General features: G+C 35.6%; 1 protein-coding gene across 12 annotated transcripts in view; it reads left to right on the top strand.

Annotated features, from left to right (window-relative positions):
* VEZT (vezatin, adherens junctions transmembrane protein) overlaps window positions 1-23,042 on the top strand; it is a 67,603-nt gene that overhangs the window by 28,462 nt on the left and 16,099 nt on the right. For 3 of the 12 annotated variants that reach the window (XM_043446377.1, XM_043446387.1, XM_043446379.1), the window contains exons 3-7: window positions 2,364-2,450; window positions 7,743-7,918; window positions 9,825-10,100; window positions 12,721-12,870; window positions 16,702-16,849. In XM_043446377.1, coding sequence (XP_043302312.1) covers window positions 2,364-2,450; window positions 7,743-7,918; window positions 9,825-10,100; window positions 12,721-12,870; window positions 16,702-16,849 — 837 coding nt within the window. Of the gene's footprint in view, window positions 1-1,786; window positions 1,860-2,363; window positions 2,451-3,757; window positions 3,862-4,009; window positions 5,383-7,742; window positions 7,919-9,824; window positions 10,101-12,720; window positions 12,871-16,701; window positions 16,850-23,042 lie in introns of those variants that run through there. The other 9 variants (XM_043446378.1, XM_043446388.1, XM_043446380.1 and 6 more) reach the window with 8 other exon arrangements.

Here is a 23,042-nt window from a genome sequence, read left to right as displayed (position 1 = left end):
GTTATTAGTTTATAAATAAGAGTTTAAAAGTTCATCCTCTCAGAAATTGAGGAGTAGTTAAAAGCATAGTCAGAAGGTGTTTTTCAAAATTACCACATATCTAGAAAGTTCATTTAGTCTTCCTGTCACACATTTCAACTGCATAAGGTACATCTCTCTAAAATGAGTTTTTTCTGTATAAATCTGGGGCAGCTAAATTTTAAAAAGATTTCTTGTTCCTTCTTAGGGGATATATTTTTAGAATTGCCCCCCAGATTCTGCTCAAGTGATGAAGTTCCAGTTATCTCCTTTGGAAAGCAAATTTTCTGTATGAGTTCATGATGAAACAGTTACCATTTTTAGTCTTTTTCTTTTAAAAATGTGATTGTTAGGTACTTATTGAGTATTCTGTATTGGTATTCTCATGAATATTCATTCTCTGTATATGTTTCTGGTTTCTTTTCCTGGGATTATTCTTAAACATTCCTTCCATAAAGTTTTAGCATCAGTCCTCTGCTTGGTCTCTTTTTCTCTGAACTATCTCATCCACTTTCTTGCCTTCATTGGCACTTTTTTCTATTCTCCATTTTCACTGAGTTCCAGATACTTGTTAGACATTCTGCCTGTGCTCCAGGAAATTCAGATTCAACATGCCTAAAGCAGAGCTTTTTTTCTCAGTATCCCTGAAACAAAGAAAATATTTTTCTGTATTCCCAAATTACTACCCTCTCAATTTATCTTACAGTTTCCCACACTCTAACGTTGATTTGGTCAGTAAGTGACTCAACTTCTTTCTCTCTAAAATCTAATCCTTAGTTATTGCTGTTTTTACTACCCTAGTGCAAGCTTTTATCATTATTTAGCCGGACTATTACATACCCTCCTAATCATGCTTCTTGGCTACACTCATTCCTTGCTGGTACAGCCGTTGCTCTGTTGCCAGTTATTTTTCTAACGTGCAAATTTTTATTGTTTCACTTCCTTGTATTAACCTTCCATGACTCCTCATAGTCTATAGGATAAATTCAAAACTATTAAGACCACAGTCTTTTAAAATTTATCTCAGTGTACCTTTTAAACTTCATTACTCTTCTGTTCTTCCCTTGGCTCTTTGCTGGCCCAAACTCTTAGCTGCCACTGTCTGAATGGCATATGCTTCCATGGTTCCCTCCTGTACTCATCCTTGTCCCTTGCCTGGGCTTAGCGCCAGTGTCAGTTCCTCTTGAACTCCTTCCTCCTACACTTCTCCAGATTTTACATTGTGAAAGAAAGTGTGAAAGTCGCTCAGTTGTGTCAGACTCTTTGCAACAGTCCATGGAATTCTCTAGGCCAGAATACTGGAGGTGGGTAGCCTTTCCCTTGCTTCAGGGGATCTTCCCAACCCCGGGATCGAACCCAGTGTGAAAGTCGCTCAGTTGTGTCCAACTGTTTGCAACAGTCCATGGAATTCTCTAGGCCAGAATACTGGAGGTGGGTAGCCTTTCCCATGCTTCAGGGGACCTTCCCAACCCAGGGACCGAACCCAGGTCTCCTTCACTACAGAATCTTGTAATGCAGATTCTTTACCAGCTGAGCCACAAGGGAAGCCCAAGAACACTGGAGTAGGTAGCCTATCCCTTCTCCAGCAGATCTTCCCAACCCAGGAATTGAACCAGGATCTCCTGCATTGCAGGTGGATTCTTTACCAACTGAGCTATCAGGGAAGCCCAGATTTTACATTAGTTTGTAATTATTTGTACTGTCTCTTCTAAGTTCTTGAAAACAGCAGTTATGTATATTCATCTTTGTTCCCATAACCCTTTTTCAGTACCTGGAATATTATAGTCACTCAGTGAATGTAAACTCCATTTACTGGCCTGCTCAGGAAATGAGCTAATAAGGTAAACTGAATTTTTGATTGATTCAATAATATAACATATTTCAATATGAGACAGTTATTCTAAAATTGTTAAAATAAATTTCTGCTTTAATATTGTAGAATGAAATGTTCTTAATATTTGAGAACTCGGAGCACTTGCTTTTCCTTTTGAAATACCCATATCATCATCGTGTTGACATAGGTAGTATTAATACATAGTGTACCCAAGATTAAATGGTTTCCAAGTCTCATTCCAAACTCACTGAATCTGAACGTTTAGTTGGGGGGCCTGGGAGTATGTTCCTAGCTAAAATCTCCAGGTGATTCTGATATATGGTTAAATTTGGGATCAGTAAGGAGACTGAGACATACTGGCAAAACACATAATATAGCATATAATACAACCTAGATGATTTTAACTTTTTGATTTAAAAAAATGTGATTAATTAGCAGTAGGTTATTTGAAGTTTTTCTGATGTTTAGCTGTGGTTTAATAATCTTGCACAATGTCATTCATCTCCTTCAGCAAGGCATCCTGTTAAAAGTGGCTGAAACCATCAAGAGTTGGATTTTGGCTCAGTCCAATAAGAATGATGACTTGCTTCACAAGTTGGTAAGTGTTCACTTTACTTTTTGGTCACTTTTCAGGGCTCCAGTTTCTTTTCCAATGAGAAAATCAATGATTCCAAATTTTTTTGCTACTGATTTGGGCAGTGACTAATTTTAATTAGAAATTCTGGGCTGTTCTCTAAAAGGAGATTATCCACTTCGTGAATTGTTAAAAAAGTTTATATCACCTAAGGAAAAAGAAAAAGGAGATTCTTCAATAACTGGGAATCTTCGCATGTGGACTCAGTAGTATTTCATAGATCTTCAAAGAGGTTGTTAGCCACTGAGTTCAGGATATTCTGATAGTTATTGAAGACCTATTTGTTAGATTATTCATGTCCTGCTGCCATCTTCCTCCACTGACCAGTATTCCTCTCAGTGAGTTAGAGAATAGATCCATTAGTGGGATCTTCCCTCTTTTCATTAGGAACTTGATTGTCTCTATTCCACAGCCTTTGATTACAAAGTTTGGGCAAAATCAAGAGTGTGGTTCCTCCCTTATTTATTTGTCATTAATTTACCATTCTCTGTGCTGTGTGTTTAGTCACTCAGTTGTGTCTGACTGTTTGCTACCCCATGGACAGAGGAGCCTGGCAGACGACAGTCCATGGGGATTCTCCAGGCAAGAATACTGGAGTGGGTTGCCATGCCCTCCTCCAGGGGCTCTTCAAAACCCAGGAATCAAACTCAGGTCTCCTGCACTGCAGGCAGACTCTTTACCGTCTGAGCTATCAGGGAAGCCCCACCATTCTCTGACAACTTCATGTATAAAATTTAGTCTTCTGGGACTGATAAATCAGAGAGTTTCCCAAAGACTTGCGTGATCTCTGAGCCCCAAGGAGTGACTCAATGTTTTTACATCCTCATATTAGTAATAGGTAGTATAGCTTAAAAAAATAAAATTCTCTCACAAGTAAGCAGATTTCAGAATCTTCTGCTGGCCTATGACCTTAAGATGATAATTTAATTATTATTATTATAAATTATCATTTGTTAAGGGATATTTACAAAGTGCTTTCACATTTTGATTTGGTAATCTAAACACTATGTAAGGTTCAGTATGGTTTACCATTTGGAAAGCCTGAGGTTCAGATATTTCAGTTTGATTAAGAATACTCATTAAGAGAGTTGTTCAAAAATTTTCAACTAGAAAATGAGTCAGAATTTGAACTCAAGTCTCCTGGTTTCAAAGCCCAGGCTCTTTCCGTTATAATGTACCACCTCTCTAGTTTGTGTGTTGTTTTTACTGACTAAAATTACCTTTTTAGCAATCCATTTGGGCAGGTTCTCTGTTTAGGTTTATCTTCATAGGGGTTTTGAGAAGGTCAATGAAGTATCCTTTCATCTATGTAGAGTATCGTCTCTATCCAGGTGGAGCCATTTTCATTCTTCAGCGATACTAGGACTGTGGTAAGGTATGTGCTTGGCCTCTTCAGTCATGTCTGACTCTCTGTGACCTCCTGGGCTGTAGCCCATCAGGCTCCTCTGTCCATGGGGTTCTCCTGGTAAGAATTCTGGAGTGGGTTGCTATGGCCTCCTCCAGGGGATCTTCCCCACCCCTGGGTCAAACCTGCATCTCCTGCACCGTGGGCAGATTCTTTACACGGCCCATTCTTTGCTGGGCCCTGAGGGAAGCCCTGTGGTAAGGTGTATGGGTGCATATACATATTTCTGCGGTTTAATCATAGTGTGTAGTCCTGATCTTTTCATTCTTGGATCTTTGTCACTGGCCACATGCAGACTTCATGTCATGTTTCACTTTAAAGTGCCAGCTTTTGTATGCATCTCTTTTGTGCCTAGATTATGGAGAATTTTAGGAAGTACATACCTGAGAAATAGTTCACAAGTAATAGAATAAGGAATTGCCCAGTTGGCATCTGGCATGAAGTTGCTTGACTTTTTTCCCTTGATTATAAAATATTTAAAGTTTTGTTAGCTATACAGATATTGAATGAGCCCCTCTTTCCTTTTATAAAGATACTGGCAATTGCTCCATGATATCTGAACATTTTATTATTGTTCATTTTCATGAAAGTAGTACTTTTCTTCTTAAAGATTAAAAAAAAAAATTTAATAGCAACTATGATACTAGTGGTATTGGCACTCTCTAAGCACTTTTTAGCCTGTAAAGTGCTTGCCCAGAAGTTGTCTCACCTGATCCTCATCAGCTTAATTAAATAGCACTATATATTTTAAAGTGTGTAAGATCTTTGAAGTATATTGACACATGAATATGTGGGGCCACAATAGAAATCTCTTTATTCTTTAGCAGTGCTTCTCATACTCTTCATTCCATCCAGGCAGTATTCTTCCTAAGTTATCTTCTCATGCTGTTTCCCTGTTTAGATTCTAAAAAGATACCTGCTACCTACCAAGTCAAGTCCAGTTCATCACTTTGACTGTCATGAAAGTGCTTGCATAATTTGGCCTTAATCTACCTTTCCAGTTTTATCCACCAATGTTTCATCAGCCCAGTGTAGTCTTCCTTTTTGTTTATTCCTTGCCTAGTCTCTATATATGTACTATTATGCTGTGAATTGTGTTCCATGTTTCGATTATTGGAATCTTTTCAATAAGCAGTACTAGCTGTTCCTCAGGGCCTGTTGGATCTCTTTTCTACAGCAACCTTGTAATAATTAGTGTGCTATGTTCTGTAAGTTTTTATATTATAATGCTTTTCTTTATTGTATTTTTAAGTATTTCATATGTACTAACACTAACAGCTAACACTTACATAGTGCTTACTGTGCACCAGATATTCTTAGCAGTTTATAAATACTGACTTATTTAATCCTTGCAGCAACCCTATGAAGTGGATACTATTATTATCCTCTTTGCAGATGAGGAAACTGAACAGAAAAATTATTAACTTGCTTAAGTTGTGGGACCAGGATATAAACCCAGGCACTAAGTCTTGACACTAAGACTTGTTGAGGGTAAGCCAAAGTTCACATAGCACACTTCTCCCCCTGCCCCCTAGTACAGAGCACCAATACTATCAATACTACCTCAGATCACACTGGTTTTGGGGAGGCTTTATCCCAGTTTTGCAGCAGATCTGATGCCAAGGAGTGGTGTTGAAGAAAGTGAGTTCCTGATAAAGCAGCAGGTCCATAAGAGAGCCTGTGTAGAGGAATAGCTCCCATCTATGACTGAGCGACTTCACTTTTGCTTTTCACTTCCATGCATAGGAGAAGGAAATGGCAACCCACTCCAGTGTTCTTGCCTGGAGAATTCCAGGGACGGAGGAGCCTGGTGGGCTGCCGTCTGTGGGGTCGCACAGAGTCGGACACGACTGAAGCGACTTAGCAGCAGCAGCAGCATGTTAATAGCTTCCCCCTCTCTGTCAGTGTTGGCCTTCGTTTAATTAGGCTTCTTTTAAACTTACCCATATATAAGTACATAGAAGTCTCATAAAAGGCCTGCTTTCAAGTTTTTGTAGCAAAAGTTTTATTTTTTATATTTACATCTGAATATGGTTCTGTCTGATGGGGGAATCCAAACCAAATTGTAAGGCCAATACATGAAGATTTATTTCAAGGACTACTTGAAAAACTACCCTGTTCCACCCACTGCCCTCCCTGCCTCCCACTGCCCACATGCTGTCGATATTCTCCAGCCTGTCCCCCTTCCCACCCTCAACAGTAGTATAAAGTAAGTCGTGCTGTTCTCTGTTTATGAAAGTGGGATGGAATCTCAAAAAATTAAGTAGTTCCTAACGTTAGGATTGTAAAAGAGAGGAAGAGAGGAAGCAGTGGTTCAAACATGAGCCATAAAAGTGCTGCAGAGGTACGTCCAGGGAATATCAGTAGGTGGTAAAATCCATATCAGGCTAAACAGAAGATCTGCATTTCACTGAGATTTTATTATTATTATTATTATTGATAAGAAATATATCCAAATAGGCTTCATATTAAAAATATTCTTCTCTGAAAGTGATGTGTACAACCCATGATCAAGAGGATATATACTTGTAGTGTACGGATCACTGCCTTCATGTCCTCATGATGAGCTCGGGCTAGATTCTGTGGTCTGGGAATGATTAACTAAGAAGAGGAAACCCTAGACCTAACTGATTTTACTTTGATTGCTAAAGGCCTTGTCCATTGCAAGTTCTCTTTATTTTTTATCATACAAGAGGATCATTCTATTCCTGAATCTAATGCAAAATAAAAATTTAAATTTTCTGATAGAGAAGACTGACTATATTCAGGGAAGCAGAATCAACTAACTACCAAAGACATATGATTTAAAATCAGAATTCTGGAATGTTACTTAGTCTCTCTGAGCTTCAGTTTTTCCTCTATAGCATGGACAGAAAATGATAATGTACGTGACAGGGTCAACTGTGAGAGCTGCTCTGACATTGCTACCTCATCTCATCTCTCCACCAGGGGCGCTCTGCCCAAAACTAATACTGATCACTTACAGGTCCCCACGCTAGACGAGGCTTGCTTTCATTCTGTCTCATCCCATTCTTCCCACTCTTTCATCTGCTCAGTTCTTGTATATTCTTTAAAACTACACTTAGGCTTTTTCACCTTCTCTTTGTGGCAGTTTGTTCCCTCAGTGCCGTTTGCATAATAACCTAGTTAAACCTCGTCACACTTGTCTGCACTTTATATTTTAACTGCTTACCTTTCAGCCCTCTCCTTTAAACTCTGAACTCTCTAAGAGTAAAGACTTGTATGTCTTGTTTATTTTTTTGTGCTTTTGGTGTCAAGCATGTTGCCTGGTATGTTATAAGATATTCTTTAATAGATGGATAAAAGGGAAAGAGGGAGAAATAAACGAGCTGATATATGTGAAAGCATTTTGTAAACTATAAAATGCTATGCACACATTAGGGTCATTTTGTATTATATTCCTTAATGATGTATTTTTTTAATATTTGAATGTTTCATTTTTAGAAAGCCTTGATCCTGCTGATGTTATTCTTAGATGTTGGCTATATTGTTACTGTGTCTAGGGACAGCATATCTGTTAGAGGATTATATTTTCCATGTTGTTTTGCAGCCATTTAATTAATTAGGCTTAACAGGTTTATTAATCTATAAAAAATACATATTTCACTCAATATGTGGCTCAGTGATGTCTACCTCTGTTTTTTTTTTGCTTCATATTTATTGTGAAAATATAACCTTGTACATCAGATTGAAAACTGACTATAATTTCTTCTTCTTGGAGTCTATACTGTAAATAAACACCTCTAATTTTATTAGCATGGTAGGAGCTTAATATTTAACACAAAATTATGTGTGTATTAATACCTCTCTTCTGGTCTTTCAATGGCAAGGATACTGGATTCCGACTCGACTCACTCCATACTATCCTGCAACAGGAAGTCCTGTTACAAGAGGATGTGGAGCTGATTGAGCTGCTTGATCCCAGTATCCTGTCTGCAGGGCAACCTCAACAACAGGAAAATGGACACCTCCCAACATTTTGCTCCCTGGCAACCCCTAATATTTGGTACTGTCCAGAAAACATCTATCCTTTGTTTACATTTAGAGTATTAGCAGAGGAAATCTGTCATCATCCTCTCCATTATAAAGGCATTATAAACATTTTAGCATTATAATTAATATAATGATATGCCAGAGGTTTCAAAAAAGAGGATTTAAAATGAAAATGGGAAGTGAGATTTCATTTAAAATGAAAGTGGGAAGAAACATCCAGTTTGATTATTATGTACTTGCAACTCAGTGTAATTAGTTCTGTGTATAACAGCCCAATAAGCAGGATTAACATATGCCAAAAAAGAATCTCTCTTATACACATGTGTGCATGAAGTCCTAGCCAGTTCTTCATGTTTCTTTACCCTTAATAGATTATATAATAATTACATTGTAGAGACACCCAGGAGAGTATGAGACATGGAGATAAACAGTCGATTCCTACTTTGTTAGGTGAGATGAGATAATAGGGAACATAGACAATTCAAATTGTCTTAAAACTTGTCCACACTTGAAGTGTTTGTGTTTAATGCACAAGTGCTGGGCCATCATCTATTAAGAAAGAAATACATATATGTATAGTAACAAGGAATTATATACTCAAAACTGTAATATCCTCTTTCTATTAAAGTATGAGCTTATTAAATGAACTAAATTATTGCTCAAACTGTTCAAGTTACATGGGCAGTTACATTCATTGGCCTCAGTGTTCTGAATTTACCTGTCTTTCCTGTCATGTTGACAAATGCTTCGTTTTGTAACAGGTAGCCATGTATAGTGTTTTCCAAATGTGTAGTTACTCAGGTACTGTCATGATGAAGTGTACAGCATTGTACCATTTAAAAATTTAAGAACTTAAGGAGCCGCTAAAAGGAATCATAGGTTTTCAGAATTTTACAACTTTGTATTCCTTTGACCACAAAGGTGATTAAGCAACTCTGAGGCCTATAAATCCTTTACAGGTTTTGCTATAAATATATAAAAGTATATGATGAGATTTTGCTATGATATTACCAATATTGCCTAATTCCAAGGGAGATTTTGGCAGGCAAATATTAAATATCTATTAAATATTCTCATATGTTATTTTCTTTATAGTTTGACTGTAACTATCTTCAAGTATTAATGATGATGTTTCTTGGATATCCTTAGATACAACTCCCCTATATTTGCCTTCTTATATGTAAACGTTTTCATCAAAGCCTTCACTGCTTGAAAGAAATTTATAGGTTTATAATTTGCCTAAATTAAAAAATATCAGATGTATTTTGATTTCACTTAAAGCAGTATGAAAGTACAAAGCTTGTGCATATTATGGTCTTCAATGAAGATCTATATTCCAGAATTGTAATGATGACAACTTAAAATTAGATGACTTTATTCAAAGCAATTACAAAGTGTATAGTATTTCTAATTGGAAAAATGCTTATAGTTTGTTGAGATATTATATGTTTTTGCACAAATAATTAGAGTCTGATTTTAGGAAAAAATTTATTTATATCTCCAAATATGAAACATTTTTAATTATTTTAACTATTTTGTATTGGAATATAGCTGATAAGGTTTTTAGTATTAAAAACTAGTACAATTAAAGCTTTTTACTTTTATATTTATAAAATCAGATTTTAAAATCTGTAATTGTTTTTAGGTTAAAGAGTACGTATCTTTAAAAAAAAGTTTATTCAGAAGACACCTATATATATCGATCACCTAAACTTATTAGCTTTAGACGGTGGTATCTAGCAACTAGATAGTGGTACTAGATATTTTTTAACTGTTTCAAGTTATTTTTTAAAATGTCATATTTTATAAAGTCATAGTTTATAGAGAAGCTAGCATTTTATCTATTTTAGAAAACTGACTAGAGAAACTCATCTTTCTCTAGACTGATGGATATAATTTTCTTGGTTTCTCTGTTCCAGGGATGTCTCAGTGGTATTTGCCTTCATTAGTTTGCTTGTTATGCTTCCCACTTGGTGGATTGTATCTTCCTGGCTGGTATGGGGAGTGATTCTATTTGTTTATCTGATCATAAGATCTTTGCGATTATGGAGGACAGCAAAACTACAAATAACTCTAAAAAAATACAATGTCTATTTGGAAGATATAGTAACAAATAGCCGAGGTTTTACTAACCTTGTGAGAAAAGCTTTACGTCTCATTCAAGAAACTGAAGTCATTTCCAGAGGATTTACACTGTGAGTTCATTTTTCATTTTATTTTTTAAATAACTATTTTCTACTACCTAGTTAAATTAGAATATTTATTACCTATTTTCATTTCTGTATTGTATTTACAAAAAAAACTAGGTTTCTCTTTAGTATTTATTAAAGTCTGTTAACTACTAAGTGAAGAAATAAATACATTATATGCTAGATTTAATAAGTAGTGTGAGTCTATTTATTTACTTTGAGAAACCAAAGTGCTTTGAGAATCATGATTATTTCTCTGTGTTACCATGTGGTTATATGAGATAATATAGAGACCTTAATATTTTATATATATATATATATATATATAAAACCCTTGCATGCAATATTTACCCAATAAATATTTGTTCCCTTTACTCACCCCCAGATGCTCTCTTTACTCAGTTTACATGATAGATGAACTCACATGAATTCATTCTGAAAAATCTTGCCATGTATTAATAATATTCTGTAGGTTAATATTAGGAGGTATTGTGGCACTGACACTCTCATATGCTCTCACTGATAGTTAATACAGGAAATTAAATATTCATTAGTCTAGCTGTAAGTGTGCTAAGGTACCAGATAGACAGCCTATTTATTGTGTTATTAAAGAGAAAGCACCAGTTTTGTTCCATATACTGTTCTAGACAATATTGCATACAGCTAAAGGCATGCAGTTATAAATGGTTGAGCAAATATTCAAGTTCATCCCATCTGACTCAAATTTGGTTTCCTGTACACTGCCGCCTAAATACTCACACATGGCAGTTGTACTGTAGTATATTTAATAATTTATATAACCTTTGTAGCCTATAGGTGGGAGGAAGTAAGTATATGGTAAAGAAAAATTATTGCTCTTAATTAGTTGTATCTGGAAAGTCATGAAAAGAGGTGGGCAGAAGAACTTTGGGTGGTCATTACTTCCTTCACTCTGCTGTGCTCTGGAGAAGAACCTAAATAATCTTGAATAAAAGCTGTATTTGGAACATCAGGAAATAGGGAAGTAGAAGAGTCTCCAGTAGTCATCTCATTCTTCACTCTGTTGTGTTTTGGAATAATGTTTAAAACTTCTGAGACATGAGAGAGATTTTTATAACTTCTCTTTCTGCTCAGTTCAAAATGTAACAGCCCTCAGTGTCTGTTAATTTTGGTCCTTCCGTTGTAAAGTCCACTTATTGATAGAGCATAACAAATATTGAATGTCAAATTTTAAAAGTTAAAAATTATACTAAGTAAAAGTAATAGCTCCTTTTCATTCTTGACTTGTACAACATTTTATTAAGAGGACTGACTGGTTAAGCAGAGTGGCTCTGTGTCCAATTATTGCTTAGCCTTGTGTTGATGGTTCTGTGCCTTTTGTCCTTGTTCCATTTTTATCCATATGTATACAGTTAGAATGAAGAGCTAAAATGGGCCAGTTAAGCATGATTTCCTTCTGGATTATGATATATATCTACTCAAATGCAGACAGAAAAAATTTTGGAAAAATTGTACTTGTGTCCATCTAATGTAAATGGATTGAAAAATTATGAGGAATAATAAATTTTGAATCATAATTTTTTAGAAATATTTTCGTTGTTAAGACTGAGTAAAATGGAACACAAACAATAGTGTCCATATGTTGAAAATATTAGTGCTGTTTTATTCTGCCTCAGTTTTTCCTCTCTAGCAAATAATTGAACCCTTCTTTGCCTCTATCAGTCATTGTCCTGTTTTTTATAGATTTTTAATGCCTGAATGTGTTTTAATTTGGTTTAACATTTTTTTTAAGTTTTGAGTTAGATGCCTTATTTTACGAATTTGTGGTTATAGTATAATAAATTTATAAATTCCAATATTTTGTCTAGTGGTTACTAGTTAGGTGAAAGCCTATTGTCTGGAAAACTGTAATGTGAAATCATAATTTCATTTATAAAAGCATCATACATTATATGGCATGGTTGCACATAGGCAGTCCCCCATGTGCTTCCTCTTGAACAGTTCTGAGAGTAGCTATGCTCCTACCTCGTAACCCTTCCTTTGCCTTTCTACTTGCATTCCCCTGTTGGCCACTGGCGCTCTCTCTGCGTCCCCTACTTCATTTTGAGTAGGTAGGTGCCAGTGGCTGCAGGTGGGTAAGTAATTTTACCCTACTTTTATGAATGTACAGAATGTATTTCTATACAGTATTTGAATTTTCTGTACAAATGACCAAAAATATGATTGATAAACATATGTAAATGCATATTGAGAACATGAAAGTTTATAATTAAGGCTTTCCTACTTACTGTAGATACCAGGTTTTTGAAAACTAAATGTAAGGTAGTACCACTTTGGTATATTCTAGCAGTAGAGTATCTATATTAAAAAGTTAGTATCATAAATAAATATCCCTACATTTCTACTATTATTTCGATTAAAATTAATTGCTCCCCCTGTATCAGAGGAAGTATTCTCTTTTCAATTGTCTTTTTTCTGGTGGCTATATATGTGTCAGGGAAATATCTATTTATGAGACCTGAGTTGGAATATTTATAACCATTTTCTAATGAAAAAAGAATTTTTTCCTGTTTAATAGAATTTTGTGGATTTAGAAAACAAAAACTTTAGGACACCTGTACAGTTGTATCACATTTTACTTTTCAAGTTTGCTTGACAGGGTCAGTGCTGCTTGCCCATTTAATAAAGCTGGACAGCATCCCAGTCAGCATCTCATCGGTCTTCGGAAAGCTGTCTACAGAACTGTCAGAGCCAACTTTCAAGCAGCGAGGCTAGCTACCCTATATATGCTGAAAAAATATCCTTTTCTGTCTATATGTAAGAATAAGCAATGTTTCCAGAGTCCTGAATATAGATATTATAGCTGCATCCTGTAAAACTTAACTGTAAACTGAAATCGCCTATTTTGAAGCTGATTTCCATCATCACTTCTATTTTAAAACTGGAGATGCATTCCAGGGGGAATGACAATAATGGACAGGAAGAAAGTTCTTCTGCTCGCATGTGGCTCATTTTTAACAAGGAAAAAACTTGATGTCCCTTCCTTTACTGGTCCAAATAATAAGGTCAAGAGAACCTGGCTTCTCCAGGTCACACATTTTTTCAAATTACTGAACATGGCAAATTTGCGTCATGATATGGAAAAAAACTGGCAGCAGAATCCTTCCCCTTTCAAAAAAACAGAGGCTCTAGTGTCAGATTGACTTTCTGAATTTTGGCTGTATCAGTTACTGTGTCAGTGACCATAAGCAAGTTTTTTAACTCTATGTACCTTGCTTTATTTATTTGTAGAATGACAAAACTAACAATCCTCCTGACTGTTTTTGTTAGATCAAATGAATCATTGTATATAAAGTGCTTAGACAGTGTCCGGTGTATAATAAGCACTTAGAGACTGTGTGACAATTAAGTCTGTCTCTTAAATTTACTAAAATAGGAAATTAGTTCTACTAGTCAGAAAATAAAAGTGTATAAGATCTTTATTTTAGTTAAAATTCATAGATAAATAACGAATAAATGGAATGTAAAAACTACTTTGTACCTTCAGTATGTTGGATACTGTGACATTGATGAATATAATGCTTAAAAGCTTATCATTATATCCTTTTACAAACCTTTCCGGCTAGATTTTCTTACCCCACTTAATGAGAAAATGAAATAAAATCACTACTTTATATGAGATTTACCCATTGTCACACAATTAGTAAGAGATAAAATTGTGTCTTCACTGTAGGACTTAGGACTTTTAAGCATTTTCTATATATGTATAGATATACTATATCTAGATTTATATACACACGCACAGATACTGTACTGTACTACCACTTTGGATATTGAGAGAAAGTACTTTGATTTTAGTCAGGAACTTGTCTGTTCAGTTCCCTTACTGCCTAAATAGTTGGCTGCATTGTGCTAGGAAGACAGAGCAAAAACCTTTACTGGCTACTTCTAAAAACTTCTGAGTATAGTCAGTAAATACTCATAATACAGTATCGTGCCTGGGGTGCCTTCCAGCATAGCAGGACAATGTACTTGGCCTGTGAAGTCACAGAATGCTTTCAGGGAAGCAACACCTGAGCTGACCCTCAAGGAATGAGTTGGAGTTGACCTTGGGAGAAAAAATCTGTATTTCAAGTAGAAGGAAGCAAGATATAGAAGGAAATAGAGACATGACAGTGTGGCATGGTAACTGCCAGGAGTTATTCATTTAGTGAATATTAATGCCAAGCAATATGCTAGTCACTAGATAGCAGTGATCAACATAGCAGACATGGTTCCTGCCTCGGGGAGCTTATAATTTCTTAGAAGTGGGGTGGGGGCAGGTGAGGGGGCCTAACAAAGATTGTAGATTGTATGAATTCCCAGTGCCAGTCACTTTTCTAGGTACAAGGGACCTAGCAATGAACAAGATAAACACGATCCTTGTTTTTAGGGAGTTTGTGTTCTAGTGAATGATAAGTAAAAAGTGAACAGAAAATTTTCAGATGTTTGCTATAAAGAAAAAAAAAGCCAGGGGAATAGGATAGAAAGTGCTTGGTAGGTTGCTGTTTTTGATTGGATAATAAGGGAAGGCCTTCACATTAAATGGAGGCCTGAGATGGAGTTCCAGTCAGATGCACCAGCAAGTATAAAGATCTTGTGGCAGGAATGAATTTAGCATGATCGAAGTATAGAAAAAGGATCACCATACTCCAAGACAGGAGCACAGCAAGGTGGGAGTTGGAGTATGAGATACGATCCAGAATTAGGCAGGGGCCAGATCACATTCTTCACATGGGAAACCTTAAGAAATTAAAAAGTATTATCTACCAAGTATTTCTTTGAGAAGACTTAATACATTATATAAACCCTAGCATGCCTGTTCAAAGTAAAAAGAATAAAAATACACAAGGTTAGTAACGAGAACAGAGCAAGAAGCTAAAATTACTACATAAGGGAAGGGCGACTGGGCACATATGTGACTTTCTGGCCGTCACTTTGAAACTGTAGGGGGAAATGGGTCATTTCATATCAAAATACAAATCTCAAAAACTGACCTAGGAAGAATTAAGAAACTCTAGATTAGACATATAATAAAAAGAATTCCATTAAAAAAGAAAACACCCTTGGTTATATATATAAGCAGTGGGAAAACATGCAGCTATAAAGTAGTAAAAGTTCTTGGTATAATGTTGTGGAATGTTGTTAAATACACGAAGTGCACACAGCAGTATTTATGCTACCCTTCCATTTGTGCATAGAAGGGAGCGTAATATGTGTGTATGAGGGGATAAAGAAGTATGTGTGTGCATGTGTATATATTCATATGTATACCCACAGACATACATATTTATGTTTAGATTTTCTTTTATGTATGTCTATAATCATAAAATATCTTAAAGTATACATAGATACTGGTAACAGTGATTGCCTTTGCTTTTGGGTAGAGGAACTAGGTGGCTAAGAGAGAGAGGTAGCAAGCAGTTTTTACAATACCTTGTAAAATTTTAATCCCATAAATACCTTACTTATTCAAAAACTAAGTGAATGAAAAAAATGTTTAACTCCCTGGTCCAGATGGTTTTATAATTTAACAAAAAACTATTTTAGACCATAGAGAAGGTTAGATAGAAAGCTACTCTACATCATTTTATTTATGCAGATACTATAATCTCACTTCTAAAACATGATGTAATACACAGAATAAAAACTACAGACCAGTCTTGCCAATGGAAATATAAAATATTTAAATAGAATATTTATAAATTTGGCCTAGTACTGTATCAAAAGATTATTATAGTATGACCAAATAGGAATATGCTATAAATGCATGAATAGTTCAAATGTTAATATTAAGAATTGTATGGATATGATTCTTTACAAAAACAATTGAAGAGGAGGAAATCACATAGTAAAGTTGGTAGCTGCCATGAGGAGGAGGGAGACAGAAGAACAGCAGCCTGTGTCAGACAACCTGGATGCAACAGGCTTAGTGTTATATCAGTAGTTGTATGTTTTCAGATCATCATCATCAGGTAATGATGTCCTGCAGTATGCAAACGGGGAGGTAAAGAGAAGTATTTGCTATAGTAAGGGCCTGAGCCATGCAGTCAAGTACATAATACAGTTTCAAAAGGCACATGTCAAAAATAACTAAATTAGTACTTTAGCACTTGTGAAGAGTTGAACTTTTAACTGTCTAGTTATATTTTATTCTCACATTTCCTATAAGATTTGAGGTATATTAATCTATTAGATTTTAAGATTAATTTCTTTTTAAACTGATGTAAATCTCCAAGTTCAGATACCTCTACTTATCTTTTTTCTGAACTTTGAGGAGATTTACATCACTTTTTAAAAAGAAACTAATCTTAAAATCTAATAGCCGACTAATTGGAAAAGACCCTGATGGCGGGAAAAATTGAGGGCAAGAGGAGAAGGGGGCAACAGAGGATGAGATGGTTGGATAGCATCACTGACTCAATGAATATGAGTTTGAGCAAACTTGGGGAGATAGTGAAGAACAGGGAAGCCTGGCATCCTGCAGTTCATTGGGTCCCAAAGAGTTGGACACAATTTAGTGACTAAAAAATTGTACCCTTTATACTTTAATGAAAAGGCTTTGTTGATTGCCTTAACCTAATTTAACCTACCCCCTGAACTCCGAGAGTGACAATGTAACCAACTACATCTGTGTGGTGCCTTTTAAGGAGCTGGGCCTTGGACTTAGTGAAGAGCAGATTTCAGAAGAGGAAGCACATAACCTTACAGATGGCTTCAGCCTGCCTGCCTTGAAGGTAATCCATTCATGGACATGAAGGGCTAAAGAAAAGATAGATACATTCGGGTTGTGTCTGTGCTTTCTGAATGTACGTGGTACACCTGACCCACCACTTTTGTTGTTTGCCGGATACCATTACCATAATAGTCTTACTAGTGTTTGTGAAGCTGCCTTTAAAAATGGAGAGTATCATAAAGATTGGATGAGGAAATCCTTATATTCTGATGTTAAAATACTTAAAATTCTTAATATATGTATTTCTTGAATTAAATTAGAATTTGAAGATAAATGAGTTTAATAGGAACCCAATGTGTGATTTTATTTACTAGCCATTTGTTTCAACAAACATAGGTAAAGCACTTACAAGATCTACCCCTTGGAAAATTTTCCACATCCTTGTTTAGAACAAGAATTTTTTCATATGTTAAAAGTCTCTTAAAAGGATATATTTGACTACATAAACTTCTAAACTTTAAATGCTGAATCCTTTAAATGTGAATAAGCTCGGGGCTGGGCAGGGGGGAGAATTCAATGATTTATAAGCAAAGGGCTTGAATTCTTTCTATATAAAGAACACTAAGATGTGTAAAACCTATTGAAGATTGGTCAGGTGCATGAATTGCCAGTTCATAAAAGAAGAAATAGAAATGGCCAATAAATATAATAAAAAATTTCAATCTTATTACTAATGAAAGTAACAAAGAAAAATAAGTAAGTATTTTGCCAAGGATTTTGAAAGTTGATAGTAGTCATTGTCAGTGAAGACTTTGAGAGAACTCACACCAGTGGTCAAAGTGTCAACTACTTCACTTTAGCAATGAATACCAGTCTTTATGTACCCTTTACTCCATCAACTTTAGCTTATAGATTCATCTCAGAAAGTAATCAAAGATATATTCAAAGTATGTTCATAATATTACTCCAGCAGCAAATATTGGAAACAAAGGAAAAGTTCAGTGATACGAGATTTGGGATGATTTACTGCATTCATTTACTGAACTGTTTTGGAGTTAGTAGTAGAAAAAATAACGTGAAAAAACAAGTTAAAGAATGTTACAAAACTGTATGTATTGTAAGATTCCAGCAATATTTTTTGAAAGTCAATCCAAATGTCTTTAAGTTCATTTTCAGTATTTAGCAAACTCCACTTCGATATTTCTTTATTCCTAGTCTTTAAACTTCACTTGATACTGTGGAAATCAGTACAAGTGTAATTAACAGCATATTTTTCAACATCCATTTTGTTTTGAGACCCTATGAACTTTCACATCTTTGAAATTTTCAGATCCTCATAAAAGTTCTAATTCTCCTCTTTTTCTTACTGGTTACTTGAAATTCACATTGACTTATTTTTAATGTCATTCTAATCCATCTCAATAAATGTCACCATACAACTTATTAAGCTAGATATCTATATACTATCGTCCTTATCCCTCATTTTACCCCTCACATATAGGCTATCAGTAGATTTCTGTGCTGGTTCCACCTTTAAACTACATTTTAAACTCTTTCCCTTATTTTCATGTCATTTCCCACCATTCTAGTCATAGCTGCCATCATTCTTATCAAGGCCACTACAATAATTTTCTTTTTGGTTTACCTTAAGTTCCTTAAAATTTGTTTCAGAATGCACTTTGACATTTAAAATACCTTAAAAATGATAGAAGCAATAATTCCACTTATGCAAATCTTTCTTAAGGAAATTATTTCAAGTATCTTAAAGCTTTATGTACCAAGTTGCTTATTAGCTCTGTTCATAATAGTTAAAAATGGAACACTGCCTAAATGTGCAGCAGTAGAGGAATAGTTGTATGAATTATGTTAAATCCAATAGGGACCGTTGTATAATAGCTACAACTTGCTTATAAAGACTTTGTAAAAATTTGGAGAAACCAGTGCTACAATCAGAATAAGTAAATATATATTTAATATTACCATAACTCTGTTTTTAAAAAAGACTGTGAGAAAATACTAATATACAATTAGTTATTCTTAGGGTGGTTGCACTATAGGTAATTCCATTTACTTCTAAATTCAATACCATGGCCATGCTTTATTCTGTGAATGGAAATAGTTATTTTCAAAGGACAGTTCGGGAGATTCTTAATGATGAAAAATCAGGGACTTTGGAATTAAGCAGATGTGGGTTTACATTTTAGCCCTGACATTGACTAGTTGTTTGACTTGAATGAGTTATTCTTTGAATTTACTAAGCTGTAAAAAGGGATTATCATACCTGCCTACACAGTTTTAGATTAAATGAGAAAACATAGAAAATACCTACAACAAAGCTTGGTTAACCCAAAATGGTAATAGCTGTTACTCTTTAAGAAGGATTTGGAGACAGAATTACGGTCATATTTCTTTATTTTTTAAATAATTTTTTCTTTACTCATAAAGGTGTCTCAGTTATTTCCCTATTTTTCTATGCTTTTAAAAAAGCTTGTTAAATCCTGGATTATATTTGGTCCAAGTACAGGCAGCAAAGAGAAAAAGTGGGTCTCTAGGAGTCAGACTTCTATGTTTGACTCTTACCATCTGACTGTTGATGTGGTCTTGAACAAGTCATTTCTGTGTTCATAAAAATGAGATAATGCTTATCATTAAAGAATTAAATATTTGCCAGTCCAGTGCCTGGGACTGAGTAAGTGATTAATAAATGTTAGCTGATTTTTTTAATTCCATCTGACATGACCTATTCTAAAATGTGGGATGCGTTCACTTATCTCCTCCACATACTATGATGAAGGATGTAGCTGGATCCTCTTTGCCTACCTATGTTATTTTACAAATGAAACTTTAGTGTTTTAATTTTGTTTTATTTTGACATATAACTAATATATAACTAAACTTGGTGATTGTGTTCCATTGTTACCAGGAACATCAGACTCGAAAAGTGGCCTATCTCGAGATTTACTTTATAAACTGCTAAAACTTCCTGTAATATTCAAAAACTGTGTAGGGCCACCTTGTTCAGTTGTCATTATATTCAGATAAAGAATTTCAAAGTGAATTTTATAAGCTAAATTTTAAAAGAAAATTATTTCTCAAAAGAGCAACACTAATTAAAGCTTTAAAAAAATATATAGTGAAAGATGGTTTACAAATAAATCAGATCCTTTTGTTTTCCTTTGTAATCTTCATTATGTCTGTTTAAGAAAATATGTTTTGTTTTGTTTTGTTTTTTCAATTGCTTGCATATCTTCTCTCAGGAGAACTTCAGTTCATTTCAGTCACTCAATAGTGTCCAGTTCTCTGCGACCCCATGGATTGCAGACACCAGGCTTCCCTGTCAATTACCAACTCCTGGAGTTTGCTCAAATTCATATCCATCCAGTTGGTGATGCCATCCAACCATTTCATTCTCTGTTGTCCCCTTCTTCTCTAGCCTTCAATCTTTCCCAGCATCAGGGTCTTTTCTAATGAGTCAGTTCTTTGCATCAGGTGGTCAAAGTATTGGAGCTTTAGCTTCAGTATCAGTCCTTCCAAAGAATATTCAGGACTGATTTCCTTTGACTGACTAGTTTGATCTCATTGCAGTCCAAGGGACTCTCAAGAGTCTTCTCCAGCACCACAGTTCAGAAGCATCAATTCTTCGGCACTCAACCTTCTTTATGGTTCAACTCTCACATCCATGCCAGATTACTGGAAAAACCATAGCTTTGACTATATGGACCTTTATCAGCAAAGTAATGTCTCTGCTTTTTAGTAGGGTGTCTAGGTTTGCCACAGCTTTTCTTCCAAGGTGCTTGCTTCCATAAAAGCAAGTGTCTTTTAATTTCATGGCTGCAGTCACCATCTACAGTGATTTTGGAGCCCACGAAAATAAAGTTTGTCACTTGTTTCCATTGTTTTCCCATCTGTTTGCCATGAAGTAATGGGACCGGTTGCCGTGATCTTAGTCTTTGAATGTTGAGTTTTAAGCCAACTTTCTTGCTCTCGTCTTTCATTTTCATCAAGAGGCTCTTGAGTTCCTCTTCACTTTCTGCCATAAGTGTGATGTCATCTGCATGTCTGAGGTTATTGATCTTTCTCCCAGCAATCTTGATTCCAGCTTGTGCTTCATCCAGCCTGGCATTTCTCATGATGTACTCTGCATACAAGTTAAATAAGCAGGGTGACATACAAGCCTTGACGTACTCCTTTCCCAATTTGGAACCAGTCCATTGTTTCATGTCCAGTTCCAACTGTTGCTTCTTGATCTACATACAGATTTCTCAAGAGGCAAGTAAGGTAGTCTGGTGTTCAGGAGAGCTTAGCAATAGCAAATGCTGCGGAAAGAAACTTCCTAACTGTATCCTGAGGAGAGACATATGTGAAATATCTAGTACCAAGTCCTTACCCCTGTTTTTTCCTTAGTTCAAAATTCTAATTAGTTTTTTGTAAAATTATTATAAAGAGTATATTTCCTGCTTTAAAAAGCAAGTCTACATTTTGTGAAAATCCTTTTTTTTTTCCATCTTGCTGCTTGGCTTGCAGGATCTTAGTTCACTGACCAGGGATCGAACCAGGGCCTCAGCAGTGAAAGTGCCAAGTCCTGACCGATTGACTGCAGGGGACTGCCTGATAATGCTTTAAAACAGCATTTTCTAATTGCCCGTAAACTATGCTTATCCCCTCATCCAGAGCAGCTTCCCTTATTCAAAGAACAAACAAGAAATACTGTGTATTTCTGAGTTTTGGTTTAATTGGATAACAGGGCAATGATTAGATAATCATCTTTTTTTTAGGGCAATAAGCTATGCCAACTTGATTTTTTAGTTGTCTGAAATAACTAGAATCTGAAACCCTAGAATCAGCCTTGTTAACACTTTTACTCATAAACCATCTGTCAAGAGATTCTGTCCATTCTGTATGTATCCAGAGTTTGCCCTCTGCTTACCTCTTACTGAAGTTGAATGGTTCGATGAAGACCTACAAAACCTTCTAGAACTTACACCCAAAAAAGATGTCCTTTTCATGATAGGGGACTGGAATGCAAAAGTAGAAGTCAGGAAATACCTGGAGTAACAGATAAATTTGGCCTTGGAGTAAGAATAAAGTAGGGGAAAGGCTAATAAAGTTTTGCCAAGAGAACGCACTGGTCATAGCAAATACCCTCTTCCAACAACACAAGAGAAGACACTACACATGGATATCACCAGATGGTCAACACTGAAATCAGATTGATTATATTCTTTGCAGCAAAAGATGGAGAAGCTCTATACAGTCAGCAAAAACAAGACAAGAAGCTGACTGTGGCTCAGATCATGAACTCTTTATTGCCAAATTTAGGCTTAAATTGAAGAAAGTAGGGAAAACCATTCCATTCAGGTATGATCGAAATCAAATCCCTTATGATTATACAGTGGAAATGACAAATACATTCAAGATTAGATCTCATAGAGTGCCTGAAGCTGTGGACGGAGGTTCATGACATTGTACAGGAGTCAGGGATCAAGACCATGCCCAAGAAAAAGAAATGCAAAAAAGGCAAATTTGTAAGGCCTCCTCAGACAGGAGAAGCCCTTACAAATAGCTGTGAAAAGAAGAGACGCAAAAGGCAAAGGAGAAAAGGAAAGATATACCCATTTGAATGCAGAGTTCCAAAGAATAGCAAAGAGAGATAAGAAAGCCTTCCTCAGTGATCAATGCAAAGAAATAGAGGAAAACAACAGAATGGGAAAGACTAGAGATCTCTTCAAGAAAATTAGAGATACCAAGGGAACATTTCATGCAAACATGAGCTCAATAAAAGACAGAAATGGTATGGACGAAACAGAAGATATTAAGAAGAGGTGCCAAGAATACACAGAAGAACTATACAAAAAAGATCTTCATGACCTAGAAATCACAATGATACGATCACTCACCTAGAGCCAGACATCTGGGAATGAGAAGTCAAGTGGGCCTTAGGAAGCGTCACTATGAACAAAGCTAGTGGAGGTGATGGAATTCCAGTTGAGCTATTTCGAACCCTGAAAGATGATGCTGTGAAAATGCTGCAGTCAATATGCGAGAAAATTGGAAAACTCAGCAGTGGCCATAGGACTGGAAAAGCTCAGTTTTCATTCCAATCCCAAAGAAAGGCATTGTCAAAGAATGCTCAAACTATTGCACAATTGCACTCATCTCACATGCTAGTAAAGTAATGCTCAAAATTCTCCAAGCCAGGCTTCAACAGTACGTTACCTGTGAAGTTGAACTGTGAACTTCCAAATGTTCAAGCT

Source organism: Cervus canadensis, chromosome 25 (genome assembly GCF_019320065.1).
Source record: "Cervus canadensis isolate Bull #8, Minnesota chromosome 25, ASM1932006v1, whole genome shotgun sequence".
Lineage (NCBI taxonomy): Eukaryota > Metazoa > Chordata > Mammalia > Artiodactyla > Cervidae > Cervus > Cervus canadensis.
This window is presented reverse-complemented; position numbering and strand designations above follow the sequence as displayed.